General features: G+C 37.0%; 1 protein-coding gene across 1 annotated transcript in view; it reads left to right on the top strand.

Annotated features, from left to right (window-relative positions):
- Nucleotides 1-19,719, top strand: part of KLHDC1 (kelch domain containing 1) — a 38,734-nt gene extending 19,015 nt beyond the window's left edge. Inside the window, exons 7-13 of the mRNA XM_068965270.1 lie at nt 2,584-2,667; nt 3,138-3,196; nt 8,182-8,294; nt 9,792-9,864; nt 13,879-13,963; nt 16,036-16,088; nt 18,466-19,719. Coding sequence (XP_068821371.1) covers nt 2,584-2,667; nt 3,138-3,196; nt 8,182-8,294; nt 9,792-9,864; nt 13,879-13,963; nt 16,036-16,088; nt 18,466-18,652 — 654 coding nt within the window. The 3' untranslated portion in view covers nt 18,653-19,719. The remainder of the gene's footprint in view (nt 1-2,583; nt 2,668-3,137; nt 3,197-8,181; nt 8,295-9,791; nt 9,865-13,878; nt 13,964-16,035; nt 16,089-18,465) is intronic.
- Nucleotides 19,720-21,095: the final 1,376 nt, after the last annotated feature.

Raw genomic sequence — 21,095 nt, 5'->3', positions numbered from 1 at the left:
TGAAAGAGTTTTCCTACACAGAATTCTTAACCCTATGAGAACAGAATTGCATTATCTTGAGTATTTCAAACAACTTAATAAGCACTGTGCATCGTTTGCACAGTTTACACAATCAGTTCAGTTCAGTTGCTCAGTCATGTCCGACTCTTCGCAACCCCATGAATCGCAGCACGCCAGGCCTCCCTGTCCATCACCAACTCCTGGAGTTCACTCAGACTCACGTCCATCAAGTCAGTGATGCCATCCAGCCATCTCATCCTCTGTCGTCCCCTTCTCCTGCTCCCAATCCCTCCCAGCATCAGTGTCTTTTCCAATGAGTCAACTCTTTGCACGAGGTGGCCAAAGTACTGGAGTTTCAGCTTTAGCATCATTCCTTCCAAAGAAATCCCAGGGCTGATCTCCTTCAGAATGGACTGGTTGGATCTCCTTGCAGTCCAAGGGACTCTCAAGAGTCTTCTCCAACACCACAGTTCAAAAACATCAATTCTTCGGCGCTCAGCCTTCTTCACAGTCCATCTCTCACATCCATACATGACTACTGGAAAAACCATAGCCTTGACTAGATGGACCTTTGTTGGCAAAGTAATGTCTCTGCTTTTGAATATGCTGTCTAGGTTGGTCATAACTTTCCTTCCAAGGAGTAAGTGTCTTAATTTCATGGCTGCAATCACCATCTGCAGTGATTTTGGAGCCCCCCAAAATAGTCTGAAACTGTTTCCACTGTTTCCCCATCTATTTCCCATGAAGTGATGGGACCGGATACCATGGTCTTCGTTTTCTGAATGTTGAGCTTTAAGCCAACTGTTTCACTCTTCTCTTTCACTTTCATCAAGAGGCTTTTTAGTTCCTCTTCACTTTCTGCCATAAGGGTGGTGTCATCTGCATATCTGAGGGTATTGATATTTGTCCCGGCAATCTTGATTCCAGCTTGTGTTTCTTCCAGTCCAGCATTTCTCATGATGTACTCTGCATATAAGTTAAATAAGCAGGGTGACAATATACAGCCTTGACGTACTCCTTTTCCTATTTGGAACCAGTCTGTTGTTCCATGTCCAGTTCTAACTGTTGCTTCCTGACCTGCATACAGATTTTTCAAGAGGCAGGTCAGGTGGTCTGGTATTCCCATCTCTTTCAGAATTTTCCAGTTTATTGTGATCCACACAGTCAAATGCTTTGACATAGTCAATAAAGCAGAAATGGATGTTTTTCTGCAACTCTCTTGCTTTTTCCATAGGCTAATGCAAATGCCATTACTTTGTTTTTGTTTGGATTGATATGAACCCAGTTTATTCAGAATCTTTGATTGGCTATTAAATGTATTTCATAAATAAAAAAGGATAAAGTTCATTTATTTCACAATGAACATGTATGTAGTAGAAGAATTTTTCTAAAATTTCACATCAGAGACTGGATACTAAAACTTGTTTTGCTTGAAGAGTTGGGAACTGCAACACAAATGGTTCCCTCACATTTATTTAAAAATCTTATATAGGTAAAGGGGCTTCCCTGGTGGCTCAGATGGTAAAGAATCTGCCTGCAGAGCAGGAGATCCAGGTTCGATCTCTGGGTCGGGAAGATCCCCTGGAGAAGGACATGGCAACCCACTCCAGTATTCTTGCCTTGGAGAATCCCATGGACTTAGGAGCCTGGTGAGCTATAGTCGATGTGGTCGCAGAGTCAGACATAACTGAGCAACTAACACACACACATATAGGTAATATCAGAATTATTTCTTAACCGTGTTGACCTTATTCAAATAAACCTGAAAAGTGTAGAAAGTTATGATCTTTGATGCAGAGATTAAATTTTGTATGCCTACATTTGGTAGCCAACGAGCTGAAAATACTGGGTTCCTTCAGAATTTGGAATGAAAAATACAAACAGAAAAGTACTCATCATGAACACGTGGAAATTATGCAGAAAATTATTTATATTTTATTCATTCATCTACTCATTGTACTTTTTTCCCACCAATCGAAAACTTCTCTGAAGAAAAGATCTGCTATATTTATTCAAAGTAAAGGATAAAGGTGTATTATCAGTTAGTCAAGAGTTTTAGCAAGAGATAAAACACTGGCTTAAGCCAAGAGTAGAGTTCTTATTATGGAATTTGAAGCACCAAGAGCCTTCAGGGACAGATGTAATTTTTTTATTAGAGTCTCTGAGATTACCACTCTGTGTACTGTCTTTCATAATATTAACTCTGTGTATGTGTGTGTGAGAGAGAGAGAGAAAAGAGAGGAAAGAAGGGGTGGGGTGTGTCAGAGAGACAAAATGTCTTTAAATTTAATTTTTTAATCTTTACATTTTGAGCTAAAATTAATGTGAAATCTCATGCTGCCAAATAGTGTCAGGTATTTAAGGAAAACATTAAAAAAAATAAAGATCTGAGTGAATTAATTCCTTAAGATAGTATTTGTCTATAATTGCTTACTACCTTGAACAGACTTTTGCATTAGGGTTTTTAATTAAGTTACATACATAATTGTAACCTAGCAGCAAGAATTTTGCATACTGAGCATAGGAATGTAACTTATAGATGTTCTAAGCCTTTGTGCTCTGTTTTCTGATCTCTGCTTGCAGGGTGGCATTCCACCACAGCCACGAGCCGCGCATACGTGTGCAGTTCTTGGAAATAAGGGCTATATCTTTGGCGGACGTGTGTTGGTTAGTGTTTTTTATGGAAATGGTCTTTTTTGTTTGATGTTTCCTATAAAAATTTATCCTTTGATTTTGTGGAATAGCTGAACATTCAGATAGTCTGGAGATTAAAACACCATTCAATAATAACTTCTAAAAATCTTCTATTAACCAAACAGACCGTATCTGAGTAATCACAGATGATTATAAATCATACTTTAATGCGGAGAATCCTTCACTTCAGTGATTTATCAGAAAAACTTTACTTATTATCTAAATCTTGTTAATTTATACTCATTTTTTCCTTTCTCCCTTGACACATTAATTTGGTAGCTCTATGCTAATTTTATTAATGCTTAACATTGTTTCCCAATATGTAAATTCTGATATTAAGTAAAATAGAGTTGATCTATTTTTAATATGACTTTATTTTAAAGCCAAAATTTAAGTCCGTTAAATATGTAAAACACTGACCAATTTCATACATTTTATTTTAGCAAACTAGGATGAATGATTTGCACTATCTAAACTTAGATACCTGGACCTGGTCTGGAAGGTAAGTTCGAAATTCTAAGAATTGTTTTAACCTATAGGTATTTCTGAGTTTGTGTGTGTCTGCACATGCATGCTATAATCCAAATTTGGGTCTGTAAAACTGAACAGATGTTTTCTTCCCCTTCAGATTGTTTGCCTAAGCAAGAAATAAATAGATATAAATATAGAGTTGGTTCTTTAATCAGGCTACCTAAAACATGAGGACACTAACAGTTAAAAACTGATTATGTGAACGTGCTGGGGTTTTTTTGAAATTACTGGTTTTATATTACAAATTCTTAAGGGTCTTTAAGAAATAATGAAGTTTTAATGGAGTCAGATAACAAACAGATAATCAAGTGAGTCAAAATCAGATTTTATTGCTCCTAAAATATATTTAGAAATACAATAATATATTTAGCTACCAATTCAGCTGTTCACGTAATGAGATAGAATCAGAGCCATCACTTCAGTTCAGTTCAGTCGCTCAGTTGTGTCCGACTCTTTGTGACCCCATGAATTGCAGCACATCAGGCCTCCCTGTCCATCACCAACTCCGGGAGTTTACACAAACTCATGTCCATCAAGTTGGTGATGCCATCCGGCCATCTCATCCTCTGTCGTCCCCTTCTCCTCCTGCCCCTAATCCCTCCCAGCATCAGAGTCTTTTCCAATGAGTCAGCTCTTCGCATGAGGTGGCCAAAGTATTGGAGTCTCAGCCTCAGCATTAGTCCTTCCAATGAACACTCAGGACTGATCTCCTTTAGGATGGACTGGTTGGATCTCCTTGCAGTCCAAGGAGAGTCTCAAGAGTCTTCTCCAACACCACAGTTCAAAAGCATCAATTCTTTGGCTCTCAGCCTTCTTCACAGTCCAACTCTCACATCCATACATGACTACTGGAAAAACCATAGCCTTGACTAGATGGACCTTTGTTGGCAAAGTAATGTCTCTGCTTTTGAATATGCTATCTAGGTTGGTCATAACTTTTCTTCCAAGGAGTAAGTGTCTTTTAATTTCATGGCTGCAATCACCATCTGCAGTGATTTTGGAGCACAAAAAAATAAGTCTGACACTGTTTCCACTGTTTCCCCATCTATTTCCCATGAAGTGATGGGACCAGATGCCATAATCTTAGTTTTCTGAATGTTGAGCTTTAAGCCAACACATTATGCCAAAGTACTGCTGCTGCTGATGCTAAGTAGCTTCAGTCGTGTCCGACTCTGTGCGACCCCATAGACAGCAGCCCACCAGGCTCCTCCGCCCCTGGGATTCTCCAGGCAAGAACACTGGAGTGAGTTGCCATTTCCTTCTCCAATGCATGAAAGTGAAAGTGAAGTCACTCAGTCATGTTCGACTCTTAGCAACCCCATGAACTGCAGCCTGCCAGACTCCTCCGTCCATGGCGTTTTCCAGGCAAGAGTACAGGAGTAGGGTGCCATCGCCTTCTCAGATGCTAAAGTACAAATACTATTAAAAAATGAAACCACAGAAGTACTAGAAGGAAATACAACAATTTATCTTTAAAATCTTGGCATAGAAAAAGCTTTTCTAAAGATGATATAAACCTAAAATTCATAAATAAAAAGACTGATAAGACCACTTAAGAATTAAATATTTCTGTGTAGAAATATATACCATAAAAAGTTAAGAGGCAAGTTGGAAAATGCAAGCAAAAAGCAAACTAAAAGTAATATTTACAGTAATTCTAACAGAAAGGGCTATGATTCACAAGAGCTCAGAAAATCAGTAAGAAAAAGACGATACAGTAAAACTGAACAAGGAACATGAATGAGCAACTCATAGAAGAAATACAAATATTTATAAATTATTTTTTAATTGTTTACCTTCATAAATTATTAAAGAAATTGAAATAAAAATAATAATTTTTCACTTACCAGGAAGAATAATTACAAATGACCAGTGTATCCTAGGTTGTAACAACACAATTGGTGGGTGTTTAAATTGGTACAATTTTCTGGAAGGTGGTCTGGCAATGTGTTTAAAATATGGAATTTCTACTTTGATCCAAATTCCTCCTAAGACAAAAATAGGACTAGTATTTATATGTGTGCACATATGTGTATATGTGTGTGCATACACAACAAAGATGTTTATGGCAACACTATTTATAAAAGCAAAAACATGACATCAACCCTCATGTCCATAAGTGGGGTCTGTTACATCATGGTACATTTGCCCAGTGAACTGCCATGCTTCCATTACCAAAGGAAACAATGCTTCATGGAAATATTCTGCAACATATTAATTGAATGAAAAAAATTTACAGAACAGAATATGTGATTCTATTTGTATATTTTTAATAAATATGTTTAAATGTACATAAAAGTCAGGAAAGATATATACCAAATTATGATTTCTTATTGCTGGAGAACAGGATCACAGAACTCTCCTTTATAAAAACTAATTTTGTGGTTGAACATTTTGTAACCCAAATATTTTTTAATAGTTATAAAAACAGTAAAAATATTTCCATTTTGGAAAAAACAAATTACGTCTTCTACCACGGGCCCATGTTATTCTCACCTCCTAAGTTAGTTAAACTTTTGCACTTATGGTCTTTCTGTGTGGGTTTTTTTTTTGGGCCTCAACGCATGGCATTTGGGATTTTAGTTCCCTGACCAAAGTTTGAACCTGTGTCCTATGCACCAGGAAGTCCTTGTGTTTATGTTTTTATTTTAAGAATATGGCAATATTTGTTTGAAATCTTTAGAGGTTTATCCTGGATCTGGAATGGCTTGCATGCTTTTATTTTGCAGTTGGAGTAACTAGTGTTTTCAGGAAATTCCATAGTAAAAAGACCAAAGTAAAAGACAACAAAGTCCCATAGTCAGCTGAAAATACAAAACTAAACGTGAAACAACAGCCAAAAAAATGATAGACATGAAAATAATTACATTGAAAACCTGAAGAAGTTTTTGCTGATTTACCAACAGGGAAGCCAAATCTGGCCTCTGTACACTAACACCAAATTAAATCTCAAAGATAGAGTTTTGGGTAAAGTAAAAAAGAATAGCTCTGTCGCTTTGCCAGGCAAAGGGGGCCACAGTGGGCTAATGCCCTCAAAACTGTGTGTCCCCACCCGAGGGAGCTTGTGAGGAGTCTTACAGTTCAGGAACAGGGCTGCTGATAAGGATCAGGGTTTGTGCAGGGTCCACATTCCTTCAGTCCAGAGATTGTCTGATGTCAGATGATGACGGGCAAACTCTGACCTTCTCTGCCATGATGAATGTTTCATTGAGTAGTTAGTTAACATCTTCCATTTGGTGAGGGTTTCAGTGCTACAGAAGAGTTCAAAGATATTATGCATATCCCTTGAGGGAACCAGGCCCTGCCCCAAGAATACGCTTTTGTTTCTTCACTGCTCCTCCCTTGTTTCTATACCCTCTCCTTTCCCTGATTAGCAACTGTTTCAACCTGCCCTGGTTTTAGAAAAGGCAGAGGAACCAGAGATCAAATTGCCTACATCCGCTGGATCATGGAAAAAGCAAGAGAGTTCCAGAAAACATCTATTTCTGCCTTATTGACTAAGCCAAAGCCTTTGACTGTGTGGATCACAATGAACTGTGGAAAATTCTGAAAGAGATGGGAATACCAGACCACATAACCTGCCTCTTGAGAAACCTATATGGAGGTCAGGAAGCAACAGTTTAAACTGGACATGGAACAGACTGGTTCCAAATAGGAAAAGGAGTACGGCAAGGCTGTATATTGTCACCCTGCTTATTTAACTTCTATGCAGAGTACATCATGAGAAACGCTGGGCTGGAAGAAGCACAAGCTGGAATCAAGATTGCCGGGACAAATATCAATAACCTCAGATATGCAGATGACACCACCCTTATGGCAGAAAGTGAAGAGGAACTAAAAAGCCTCTTGATGAAAGTGAAAGAGGAGAGTGAAAAAGTTGGCTTAAAGCTCAACATTCAGAAAACGAAGACCATGGCATCTGGTCCCATCACTTCATGGGAAATAGATGGGGAAACAGTGGAAACAGTGTCAGACTTTATTTTTTGGGGCTCCAAAATCACTGCAGATGGTGACTGCAGCCATGAAATGAAAAGATGCTTGCTCCTTGGAAGGAAAGTTATGACCAACCTAGATAGCATATTCAAAAGCAGAGACATTACTTTGCCAACAAAGGTCCATCTAGTCAAGGCTATGGTTTTTCCAGTGGTCATGTATGGATGTGAGAGTTGAACTGTGAAGAAAGCTGAGCTCCAAAGAATTAATGCTTTTGAACTGTGGTGTTGGAGAAGACTCATGAGAGTCCCTTGGACTACAAGGAGATCCAACCAGTCCATTCTAAAGGAGACCAGTCCTGGGTGTTTATTGGAAGGACTGATGCTGAGGCTGAAACTCCAGTACTCTGGCCACCTCATGCAAACAGTCGACTCACTGGAAAAGACCCTGATGCTGGGAGGGATTGGGGGCAGGAGGAGAAGGGGACGACAGAGGATGAGATGGTTGGATGGCATCACCGACTCAATGGACCTGAGTTTGAGTAAATTCCAGGAGTTGGTGATGGACAGGGAGGCCTGGCATGCTGCAATTCATGGGGTCACAAAGAGTCGGACACGACTGAGCGACTGAACTGAACTGAACTGAACCTGCTGTTTGGAACTCAGAGAAGGGGACACAGAAAGGCTTTTGTGCCTAGGAGCCCCACAGGATCCAGCTCAGTTTCTGTAGGAATGATGCTCAGTATGCATTGTGAATAACTAGGAATTAACTTTTAAAATTTTCAGTCTGTGTTCTGTGGGCAAGAGGGATAGACATTACAAGGAAAGAAATTGTGTAAATTTGTCTAAGAATTTAAGAATGCTTTAAAATATTCTTGTAGGTGAGATTAGTAGAATCAAATTTTTTTAAACTGGGAAGGGCAGTTTTTTCTTTTGAGATCTGAGATGATCAAAAATCTTTATTTTGACTAACATAGTCAAAATTGTTTTGACTTGACTTTTCTTTTTTTTCCCCTCACCACAGGATTCCTATTAATGGAGAAAACCCTAAACATCGGTCATGGCATACTTTAACACCAATAGCTGATGATACGCTTTTCCTGTTTGGTGGCCTAAGTGCAGACAATATTCCATTAAGTAAGCTGAAGTTTAGCCTACAATTAATATCTTATTCTTTTTACCTGATTGTATTTGATACTATGGTATCTTTTTTTCTGATTTTATAGTTTACCTTTATCCCCAACTATGTGGTTACATCAAGAATTAGAAGGCCCCTTTGCTTTTATACCCTTACCTCTCTTTAGGTTCTCCTGTTTCCTGGGTGTAGGGAAAGGAAGTAGTTGATCCTAGGGGAATTAAAGCCCTTTTCAACTATAGTATTCTGTGATTTTGTGTCCTCCCAATTTTTGACCCAGATGCTTATGCTGTAGTCTAGAATAGGGATTAGAAGAAGAGCCTTTCCCAGAAGTCTCTGAAAAGCAAGCTGAGAATGTCAGTTGCTTCTCTTTTTGTTCCAGAAGTATAAAGAAAGTGCTTAGCTAGAGTATTTTTAACTCCTGACACTGCTGATTCCAACGGCTGTGCGTTTGTATCCCAGTTTTTCTTCAGCAGTAAAAGTTGTGGCATCAAGATAGACAAATAACCAAGAATTATTCACTTAGTTTGACATATTAAGTGTTTTGTAATTTAATTCTGAGTTTTCTATAGCTTAAGACAGTTTCCTTAAGATACTTTATATACCATTAAGACCATTTATATATTTTTATATAGGGTGTAAAAACAATTACTTGTTTTCCAACAAAAATTTCTATTGAGCACCAGCTGTGTACCTGGCAGTCTGCTGGCCAGGAAACTCCAGATGCTGGTTGGAGGGACAGCCAGTTTTTGTAATTTTTATACTTGTCTAATTTGTGGGTTTTTTAATTAAAAGAGATTTGGAATCTAATTTAAAAACTAACATCGCTACATCTTAAATAGATACAGTATTGTGTGTCACTCATATCTCAATAATAAAACTGGAAGAAAAAAATTAACATTTACCCAGTACACTAGGGTTTATTTAATATATCTTCATGAGCTTTAGTGCTTCAGATCCCTATATGCTGGTTTTTGTCATTGAACTATGGAGAACTAAATGTCCTAACTCCTACTCCAGTCAGTTTCCTCCCTTAGAGATTCAGCTTAAGATACAGTCACATGGGTATCAGATGACCCCAAAAAACCGCTTGTAGTTTTCTTGGCTGTGACTGTAGCATTGTGGTTAAATGATAATAGCATTGTAGCTAATTACAAAATGTCTAGTTTGTTTTTTTTTGTTTTAGTGATGCTCACTGAACTATGACTGGGGAAAGTAATAAGACAGCTAGGATTTGCTTTAGAATAATTCAGCAGCAAGAATAACAAAAAGAGATAAATGGAGCGCATGTGGCAAAATCTCAGTAGCTGTTGAATCTGGGTTATGTGACAGTTCATTGTCATGTTCACTTGACTTTTGTCCATGTTTGAGGATTTTTATGATAAAATATGCACACACACAAAAGATAGTCATATAAATGTAGCATGATAAACTTGGGGGAAAAATTAAAATTCTATCCCAAAGACCTGATCTTAATTTCTAAACTCATAATATTGCAGGTGATGGTTGGATTCATAATGTCATAACAAATTGTTGGAAGCAGCTTACACATTTACCTAAAACAAAACCCAGGTAAGTCTAGAAGTTGGCAAATATTGAAATAGTTAAGAATTTTAAAGTATTAAAATATAGCAGTAAATTTATAGTGTTTGTTATTAAAACAGGAAACCATTTGGAAGGATATATTTCAAATAAGCTTGATATTACCCAAATTAGATAATAGAAAGGATATATTCAGTTTCTATCCATATTTGTATATTTGAAAGTATTACTCTTTTAGCTAACTGCATAATCTTGCCTGGTAAATATGAAAAGGCTAAGAAATTGAAAGTATCATATCATGTTAATATTTTTAATAAGTAGATGAAAATGAGGTTGGTTTTATTAGTAGTTATTTGGGTTTTGAAGTGGTTTATAGCAATTTAATGAGGAAGTTGCTTTCATGTTTATCAAGTAGATGACAGATTATTATTTTGTTTATTAACTGATATACTCATTAATGTAAATTTCTTGAAAATGTATTAGTTATTTGTGGTATAGAGTAAAAAATTGTAGAAAAATATATCATTATTAGACTGCAAAGAAAATCACATTCATATTGTAATTCTTATTTTTTCTAATTTGATTGAATGTAATGAAGATATATCCATAGGAGATTCAAGCAGTTTTATTCCTTTTTATATCATGTATTTCAGAATTTTTTACTATAGATTATTTATATTAATGTGAAGCTAATTAATGATATATTAATGCATAACCTAATGTTATGTATTTCAGAAATTTAAGAAATAACAAGTAACATACTTGAGAAAAAGGCCTGAAAAATATATATATATATTGTATATATCTATATGAATATGCACAATACATTTAGAGCTTATCATAACTTCATCTGTGATTATTATATTCTTATATATAAAAATTCAGTGGAGTGTATTAGCAATTCTGGGTCTTTTGAAATATATTGTTTAATTTGAAGAGTTTTATATTAAAATCCAGAAGCACAGTGTTCTAGTCCTTGCTCGGCTAACGCTTAGTTTTTTGGCTTGGGAAAGTCACTTTGAAGAAGCTGAGCATCAATTTCTTCACCTATGAAATGAGGGAATTGGACTAGAGGAGCTCTTAGTTCTCTTCCAGTTGTCTGTGTGGATGCATTACTTACAGACCAAAGTGGTAGTAAGAATATGTGTAATTTTTCATTGCTCCTGTTTAATATTTCAATCCTTAATGAGTAATTAGAGCCATACAACTGTTATCAATAAAATACTAGTTAGAACTGAGCTATGTAAAGAGATTTCTTTGAACTCAACTGATGTGTCATGTAAATCATATGCTTTATTAGAATGTTTAGGTGATAAGTTTAGAGCAGCTGTGAGAGGACATAAACTATCAGTCTGTAGAAAAAACATCAGGTTGCAAGCTAGATGTCACCCAAATCGAGGCAGGAGAGGCTTTCCAGTATCCCGAGATGATGAAGTCCAGGCCAGAGTTCCCCTCAGGCAGATAAGACAGAGGCAGACCTATCTTCAGGTTACAAGGTGAGGAGGAGAACAGGTGGGATGCAGTTTATTGTAAGGAGAACATACATAAGTGTATATATACTAGTTGTTTTTATGAAAGTAAGAGTGTACTTAACATCAAAATGCATTTTGTGCAAACTTTTCCAAGTTATAATTTGAAAAGTAAGCTGCCTAATCCTCCGCTTGTAATTCTACGGAAAGGTTTCTCAACTTTGGTGTTACTGATGCTTTGGACCAAATTATTCTTTGTTGTTAGGTGTGTCCTGTGCATTTTAGGATAGTTAGAAGCATCTCTGGCCTTTACGTAATAGATGCCAGTGGTGTTGCGCCCACTCCCCCTTGCCACACACACCTGGTATTATAACAATCAAATATCTCAGTTGTCAGATGTCCCCTTGGGGACAAAATTGACCCTGGTTGGGAACCACTGTGCTACAGTCTAGCACTCTCTTCACTAGCTCTCACTTTAGATGAACTATGCTTGGGTGAATAGCCATCTATGTAATCAGATCAGATCATCTATATTGGTGGCTATCAGCAAGGTCCCTTTTTTGTTTCTGTAAAAGATGTCCAGTAAAGTGTTGATATGTAGAGCCTTAGGCACTGTTGGATCCCATGAGTATTGCCAAGGTTACACATGGCTTTCTCTTCTCAAAATTAAGCTGTTCCTTCCTGTGAGGGCATTTGTTATACTCTGTCTCCTTTGCTCAGTCCCTCCTCCAAACCCTGTCCCCAGTTCTACAACATAATCTGCGTGTTGCTGAAGATCTATACAATTTATATTCTAACATACAAGTTGGAGAATTGGGCAGAGTATTTCCCAAACAAAATTTCTAGTGACTCAGTTCTATTCTGGGTTCCAAGTGCATTAGTCCTTAAATGTGTCATGATTGTTTGAGAAAACTATTTTAACAAACTGTGCACAGTCCCACTGTTTGCACTTGTGGGAATTAAATAAAAAGAATTAATGTACTAAAAATAGTTGTGTGGTAATAAAAGACGTGGTAATAGGTAATTTGGGAGGCATCTGTTCCTTCAGCAATTTGGTCTATTAAGGAAAGCAATCAAATACTCTCAGAAACAAAGCAATGACTTTGTGAAACTTTTCATTTATTTTCTAAAAGTGAGAAATTATGTATACTGTTTTCTGAGAGTTAGACCCCCAGAAACATTGAATTTTATAAAAATGTAACATTGCTTTTGGTAAATAATATGAAATCATACATGAATATGAGCTATCAAACCATTTCCAAAACAACATGAGATGCTCTAGCTCTTTCTGAAATAATTTGTGTATTGAGTAAATTATGCTAATATGTTGTGTTTGCTTTTGTTAGTCAGAAGTTTTTGAGCACCTACCAGATGCAGAAAACCTTATTAAGTATTTTTAAGGAGAACATAAAATTAGATTACCCAAATTCCAGTGGTGTGCTGGTACATAGTTAACAGCTGCTCTCCAAGAAAAACAAAACCAAAAAAAATCCTTAATTTGTAGCATTTGCTGATTTCCACTGTGGCCAGCATATCATTGAACATGGAGTTGCCAGGCACAACTGGCTTTACCCATGGTTTCAGCACACTACTGGGGCCATTTTTGACCTTAAAGACTTTATAGAATTTTTGTTGGGAGTTAGAAAACAAATTACATCAAACAATTGAAGTAGTAGATAGAGCAGTTTGTCTTCAAATGTAAGTTAAGATATTATAAAATAAGCACATAAATGTTGAAAGATGCTGAGCAGAGAGGGTAACAGAGCCAATTTGGGTGGTCTTTGGAATGCTTCCTGGGGATTTTGAGCCTATTTTTAGGCCCTGAGAGAATGACTTCTCATTCTAAGCCTAAGAAACAGGGCAAACCAAAGCCTAGAGATACAAGCTTTTCTCTTAGGGGACACAAATGAATGAATGTGGCTGAAGTTGGAGGGAGGGTTCATTTGAGAAAAGAATTACAATTTATCAGAAAAAGAAATAGCTGTTGATCATAAATTTTAGGCTAGGAACAATGCACAGGTGCTTCCTGATCAGGAAATATCCATGTTTAAAAACAACAAATATTTGAAATACATTATTTATCAGCTCTATGTAGCTGGAAGAGATTAGAGACAGAAAAATGAGGAACATGTTATGGCATTCTGTGCCCAAAGTGATTGATGTGACAATGTAAAGAGAATGATGATAATAGCGCCATGGCAGACAGCAGTAAGGAAACTGTTTATGGAATAGGCCGGTCAGTTCTTTTTAAAATCGTTTTATTTTGTGATAGCAGCAGCAGCAGCATCTATGAGATAAAGAGATTGGAAAAAAGTTGAAGGATACAATATGAAAGAGTTATTGGGAGTCATCGCTTTCATTGAAATAATGTGATTTAATGAACCCTAGAACCTAAGTCTCTAATGATTCTAGAGGAATCTTTAAAATCTAACCTCTTTGAGGATATAGGCTTACGTTCAATCATGCCTCTTTTGAAACAGATTCAATTTTAGAGTGTTCAGTTTAAAATTGATTTATATGTGATGTACAGCTTCTTCCTTGATAGCATTTCACTGTTTATAATTTTCAATCACAGGTTATGGCACACAGCCTGTTTGGGAAAAGAAAATGAAATAATGGTATTTGGTGGGAGCAAAGATGATTTACTTTCCTTGGATACAGTAAGAAATTTTCATATCTAAATATTTTCTCTGAGTAATTGTTTTATTGAAGCTAAATGGCTGTTCAAAAAGATTATTGATATTCCCACACTGAAAAATATGGAAGGGCACAAAATGTTACAGCGTTGTATGATTAATCTCCAGAATGAGTGACTTTTGTGAAGCATTTCAGGATATTTGGAGTTGATAAATCAAAATAGGTCTATTAACTTAACATTGCTGCTGCTGCTGCTAAGTCTCTTCAGTTGTGTCCGACTCTGAGCGACCCCATAGACCCTGCCAGGCTCCCCCGTCCCTGGGATTCTCCAGGCAAGAACACTGGAGTGGGTTGCCATTTCCTTCTCCAATGTATGCAAGTGAAAAGTGAAAGTGAAGTCAGTCGTGTCCGAGTCTTAGCGACCCCATGGACTGCAGCCCACCAGGCTCCTCCATCCATGGGATTTTCCAGGCAAGAGTACTGGAGTGGGGTAACTTAAAATTAGTCAAGTTATTAAGAAGAGCTTTAAAAAGATGACTCTTCCTTTTCTCTTTGACCCTTACCATAGTCTGGGTATTTATAATTTTATCAAATTAAAATATTTGTAAACATGAAAAGAATACATATAATGTATATGTAAACTACTAAGTATAAGTACTCCTGAAATTTGCTACCTAACTTAATAACTGGAACATTATCAATGCTAGCTTTTCCCTTCATGAGGAAACTACTTTGAAATGTTTAAAGTATATTTTATTTCTATTTTATGTTCCCTTTGCCACTGCTTTATCCACCCCTGTTTTACAATTGAGTTCAGTTAATGCATTCTAATTTTAAAATCTGATAAAACTAAAGTCAAAGGAATAAATGAGTAGATTTTGTAGCTTGTGTGGCTCATCTGGTAAAGAATCTGCCTGCAATGTGAGAGACTTGGGTTCGATCCCTGGGTTGGGAAGATCCCCTGGAGAAGGGAAAGGCTACCCACCCAAGTATTCTGGCCTGGAGAATTCCATGGACTGTGTAGTCCATGGGGTCGGAAAGAGTCGGACATGACTTTCACTTTTCACTTTGGAAAGTATTTTTCTTTCCCTCCTAGCACCCTGGGAAATTCAGACAGATGGGCACAGTCTGTACATGATGGACCAGGAGCTCAGGATTGCGTGCTCTGGTTTGCATCAGACGCTGGGGAATGGCTGACACTGCGAGCTGGCAGGGATGGGCTACGCTTGAGCCAGAGCCCGCCCGCAAGAGCCCCAGTGCCCTCTCACCTCTTCAGGCATTGTTTTCTCCAGAGTTGCTCCTACAGAGTGGCAAGCCCTGAAATAAGGTGGCTTTTCTCCTGGGAATTTGGTTTACTGTAAGGTTCTGGGGCCTCCAAATCAAATGTTAGGTATAGTGAAAGTTTTAGAACTTTCTTTGGCTAAGAACTCAGTGCTTTAATAAAAGATTAAAACCACAACTTTACCTTTATTTAAAAAGCAAATTTTGTGGTTTGTCTTTGTTTTCTTGGCACTAGAAATCTCTATTTATTTAGGATACAAACTTTATCATTAACATATGAATTCTGATTAAAATCATGATCATAAATTGTGAAATTCTGAAGACCTATTTGAAAGGATAAGAAAAATGTTTGCTGACTCTTCCCCATTAACTTTTAGATGAGAGAGTCATTATCCAAAAAATCATCCGAATCTGTGATTTTCAAATTAGGAATTCCCAGGGAATCTATCACCTGGAAAAGGGAGACAGAATAAAGAGATTTTAAAATGAGTCATTTGGAAGAAAAAGTTATGCTTAAAAGACAAAAAACTTGAAAACCACTACCATTCTCATTTTGAAACCACTGTTCTAAGAAAAAACATTTGCAGTTATATAGGCTGTGCTTAGTTAAAAGTTGGGTCACTGAAAAAATGGTAACCATATACCCAAAGTTTGTATAGCTAGCAGGTATGTATATATTTGTGTGTGTGTGACTAGAGATTTATTTGCTGCTTTACATAATTTCTTCTACATTTATAAAATAAAAATAGTCAGTTATTAATGTTATTGTTATTTTTATTAAAAGTCTTGATAACTCCTTTTTTATGTTGATTAGGGTCATTGTAATGATTTATTGATCTTTCAGACACAGCCTTATTCATTACTCAGGTAAGAAAATTCATGATTTTAAAATATATATGTTATTAATATATGATCATTTCTGTCTTCTTCCTTTTTGGGAAGTGTTACAATATTTTTCAAGTAGTTTATCACTTGAATTTAACTTTATAGCTGCCTAAGAGTATAACCAAATTTGTAATGATGAACCATACACCAGTATAATTTCTAAAAATTAAAATATACAGTGTAGTCACAATTTTGTTTCTAAAATTGAATTTAGTTCATGTAGGAGTGTTAAACATAGTGTATTTCCTTGATTCTAGGCCCGACCTTTTCATATTTTAACTTTTCTGAAATCAGAGTGTGTCTAATATTAGACACATATATGTGAGTCTCATTTAGTATATAGAATTTCTCTTTTAATCCCAAAGTTGTTGTTTAGTTAGTGGTGTGACTTTGTGGGTCAGCTCTGCCCAGGAAGAGTTTTGAGAGTAAGCAGGGGGCCAACAACTGAGCATTAAGAACTCATAACATTTGAGGAATAGAACAAGGAGGCGCAAGAGCGTGAGCAGAGTTAAAGATGAAGCAGGAGGTATGGAGCACAAAACCTGAGCGGGGAGAGCACTGCAGATGGAGCGTCTGCTCACTGTGAGGAGGCCACGGAGCACCTGGGCCGGCAAGGGCCGTGGAGTGTGGCGGTACTAAGACGTTGTTGGTACCGTACGGGGGAAGCCAGGATAACTTCGGGGGTGAGCACCACAACCAGAGGAGTGAGGGTATTTGTTTCCATGCTTATGGAGAAGCCATCAGCGAGTCAGCTATTGGATACACAATAAATGAAGGGAAAATGAATGGAGCAGGCTCTTGAGGAGATTGATTTTAGCAAACAGGTAATAGAATTATCCCTTGACTGGAGGAAGAGTACTTTTAAAATAATGGGGAAAGGAGGAAATATAGCTATAAAAATAGGTGATTTTGTGGTTGGGGCAGGGCACTGAGGAGGTTTTGGCTGACAGCAAGGTTGTCTGAGGAGGAGGAGGAGAGGTGAGGCTATGAATTTAAGAGTGGTGAAGATGTTCCACAGCTGCTGAGGAGACTGCGAGCAGATGCTGGGGAGGGATGTATCAATACAACATTGTCCTGCTGAGCACTCAGGAGGGCTCAGCTGAGATGGAACAGAATCTGTATGCTACATCCACAGAAACGTGGTTTTCTCCACCATGAAGCAGCCAGGTTGTAAGTGCAGGAAGGAGATGGCTGGCTGAGTTTAGACAGGCTGGTATAAACAGAGGGACAGTGGCAAGAGAATGAAGAATGAAGTGCATCCGGACAGGAAAATGCGTATGGGTAAACCGTGAAATGAACATGGACACGCTGGTTAGGTAAGAAAGTTACAGCTGAACGGGTGTTATTATTTGGAGATCCGGAAAGAGTCAGAGGAGGAAAGGGGTATAAAAGTTAAAAGAATATAAGGTTGTGGTCCAAGAGGAGGATAGAAATTTAAGATTTCAGAGGTGAACTTTCCAGAGTGAAGTCATAAGAGTAAAAAGGGTTTTCCACAGATGTTAAAATCGGTCTAGGGACAAGACTGTGATGAGCCCAGGGCCAAAGTCCTCAGTAATGGGGGGAAGTGAGCAGGAGGTTAACAGATGGCAGCACTGGAGGGTGAAATGATTGCAGCCTGGAAGCAGGAGGGAGGAGTACGGAGAATGCATACTAGTATCCGCTCCCGTGTGAAAATGGGGATGAGGGGGAATTTGTTCCCTTTTCTCAAGAAGGCTGCGCAGAAGGCAGTTTCCTTAGATTTCACTTAAAACAGGGACAGAAAGTCAGAGAAAGCAGGAGTGTTTGTGGATACAACTGGTGTTCCAAAAAGCACCAAGGAAAGCTTTGGAAGGGGAGATAAGCAGTGATGGGGAAGAGGACACTGGATGTGCCTGCCTTTGAGGCTGGGACTCAGCTTGGCTGTTAGGCCAGTGAAATCATTTCTGGAGGTGGGTGCAGGCTGCAGGGAGGGTCGGGTTACAGCGGATGGAAAGGATGCAGAGTGTTGCATCTCAGGGTGATGGAGAAGAAGACAGTTCTCAGAGAAGAGTAAATGGTTATTGGGTTGGAAGAATATGTGAAAAGGAGTCTGCTTCAGACTAACTTGCTTCAAAATTAAGTCTGAATCTTTTTTACTTAAATAACAGTATGCATGGTAAGTTGTAACTGGATTTTGGTCAGACATAGGCACTGTGCTATAAAAATACACAAGTACTGTGGTGCTCTGGAAAGAACATATATCCTGTCACGTTCCAAACAGTACAAAGCGAGTACATAATCCTGTGAGATTTTTTATAATTTTATTTTTACAATACTTGCCTATAAATATTTTATAAGTTCAGGTTCAAAAAGTAATAATTCTGTTATGTTTGGCTTACAGGTCATGTCTTGACTGCATTGGTAAAAATGCTATAATTTTAGAAAGTCAGATATCTTTATTACCTCCTAAACTTCTCCAACAAGTACTCAAAAAAATAACATTTTGGACTGCAGCTAATCACCGGGAAGAACAAAGAGCCCAAAAAGAAGAAACAGAAAATAAATATCAGTGGATCAGTAGCAATTAAGTTGTTATATATGTTATATGTTTAAACATTTTAATCAGACTGTATATTTACTCCCCAAATTGGAGGCTTTATTTAGAAGATGAAACAGAAATTCTATGTTAAAGTGATTGTATGGCATGAGATATATGGGAAGAAGACGTTAATGGCAGATTAATTTATATTTGTAAATTAATTTAATTGTAAATTGCAGAAAAAAATCTACTTTCTGAAAGTAAGTACAATTGTCAGAGACTTTAACTCACTGTGTCCTCTTTACAGAAAAGATTATACAAATTTGAGAAGAATAAGAAATTACCCCCAAGGACTTAGGGATTCTCCAACATAAAGACAAATAGATATATAAAAACACCTCATGTCAGCTTTCAGAAAGAATAGATTTTTCTCAAGTCACTTTAAAGTCACCTAAAGTTTCCCATTAAATAATTCAGTTATTTAAAGAACTTCTCCTTAAATAACTAATGTAGCTGGCCAAAACAAGAAAACAGGCAAGCATTGGTATGGGATTAAATATTGAACTCCTTTTAGCATTTATCTAGTAAAGTATTCTTGGTCATCTTTATTTGAGTAGGGAAATGAATGTCTTCAATTGTCTTTCTGTTACTCTAAGTTGTTAGATTGTCCCATTTTTCTCTGTATATATAAAGACAATGTTTGAAAGTGTTACAGTGGAGATTTATCATACAGGGTTTGACATATTGAGAGGCAGTATAGTTATTAACTTTTGATACACCTTAAAATACATTTTGTCTTAGGGGCATACTTATAAAAAGTAACCTTAAGTGAATTATGAAATGGGATGATAACCTAGTAATTTATCTTTCTAGAAATTCATTTTGGCCCATACCATTTTACAGAGTTGGTGCTCAAGACCCAGGATATTAAAAATATGTTATCTTCCCATTTGCTTTCAGTATTAACTCCCTATAAAGAAATGGAACGTGAATATTTATCTTTGTAGTCCTTAAATAGTACTTTTGCCATAATTAAGAAGTTCTTCATATATCACAGTCATATCCGTCCATTGAATTATAACAAGGAATTACTGAAAACTCGATATATAAAATTACTCTCTACCATACTACCATGCAAGTTGGTTCTGCAATTTAAAATGTTAAATGTATTTCTATATTGAAGTATATGTGTAATTTATGACAATTACAGTAGTTTGTAAATCTTCTTAAATTTTAGAGATATATTTTATATATATATATGTACTGTATTTTGGATGTGTAAAACTTCTATTTATGTATTGAAATATTTTGTGTTTGCATTTTATTTATTATACTAACTATAGAATTACTATTTTCCTAGTTTTGTTAGTGTGAACCAGTCATTAGAATTAATTGTGCAAACAATACTTGAGCATAAGTTTTCATTTCTGCTTACTATTTTTAGGCTGAATAACAGATTTAGAAAGTGAGTCTCACAGGTAATACAGCTCTTAGAAGTAATTTTATTACTATGAACTTTAGTATCAGCAGTCTATAAGGAAAAACTATCTAAATCTATTAGATAGTGATAGATGACACTGAGTGGGATGACCTCTTTTTAAATGGCTTCTGAATTATTTCAATTCAGAAATAGCCTCTTCTCTAGCCTCTTCGAAAAGCACTTCTGTTTATAAATGGTTTACCTAAACATTAAAAGTTAGATTAGCCCCTCAAAACACACACACTTGACTAACGCTTTAAAAGAATGAAAATCTATATATTATCTTTGGCACACAAAACTGGTGCTCTTCTTATTTGACTGATTATGCTATACTACTTCAAAAAGTTATGTTCTAAGGTAGCCCCATGGTAGGAGTTGTAGGGAATTCTAATCTGATCTTCAATTTCCAAAACTTGCCTTAAAGCAGAGCTTCCCTGCTACTAAGTGAAGTGAAGTCGCTCAGTCATATCCAACTCTTTGCAACCCCATGGACTGTAGCCTACCAGGCTTCTCCCTCCATGGGATTCTCCAGGCAAGAGTACTGGAGTGGGTTGCCATTTTCCTTCTCCAGGGGATCTTCCCCCCTGCTACTAAGAGATGTAGAAATTCTGGGAGCTGGCAAAACCAGTTTTGAAAATCCCTAGTCAAGCAGTATTCATTCCTCATTCTTACCTCTTAGGCTTTACTGTCAACTTTGCTGTAGCTGACCTGTGCTGTGCTTAGGAGCCCAAGGCAACATCTGCCTCATAACTTTAAATCCTCCCTAATGGGTTCTCTGTTTGAAAGATGGTCTAGAGGGTTGACTTTTTTCTTTTTCCAGGTGGTTCACAAAATAGGTTTCCAGTCTGATTCTCAAGGAAAAAGAATTTCTGCCCATCTTTATTATGTGTATCAGAATATTCTTCCAGTTGTCAGGAAGGATCCTTTTGAGGTATTATCGTTTTTAGAATGATACAGTAAATGGCATATCAAAATTAGTAGTATCTTTTCCAAGTAGTATCTTTGCAAAAAC

Source organism: Capricornis sumatraensis, chromosome 2 (assembly GCF_032405125.1).
Source record: "Capricornis sumatraensis isolate serow.1 chromosome 2, serow.2, whole genome shotgun sequence".
NCBI lineage: Eukaryota > Metazoa > Chordata > Mammalia > Artiodactyla > Bovidae > Capricornis > Capricornis sumatraensis.
This window is presented reverse-complemented; position numbering and strand designations above follow the sequence as displayed.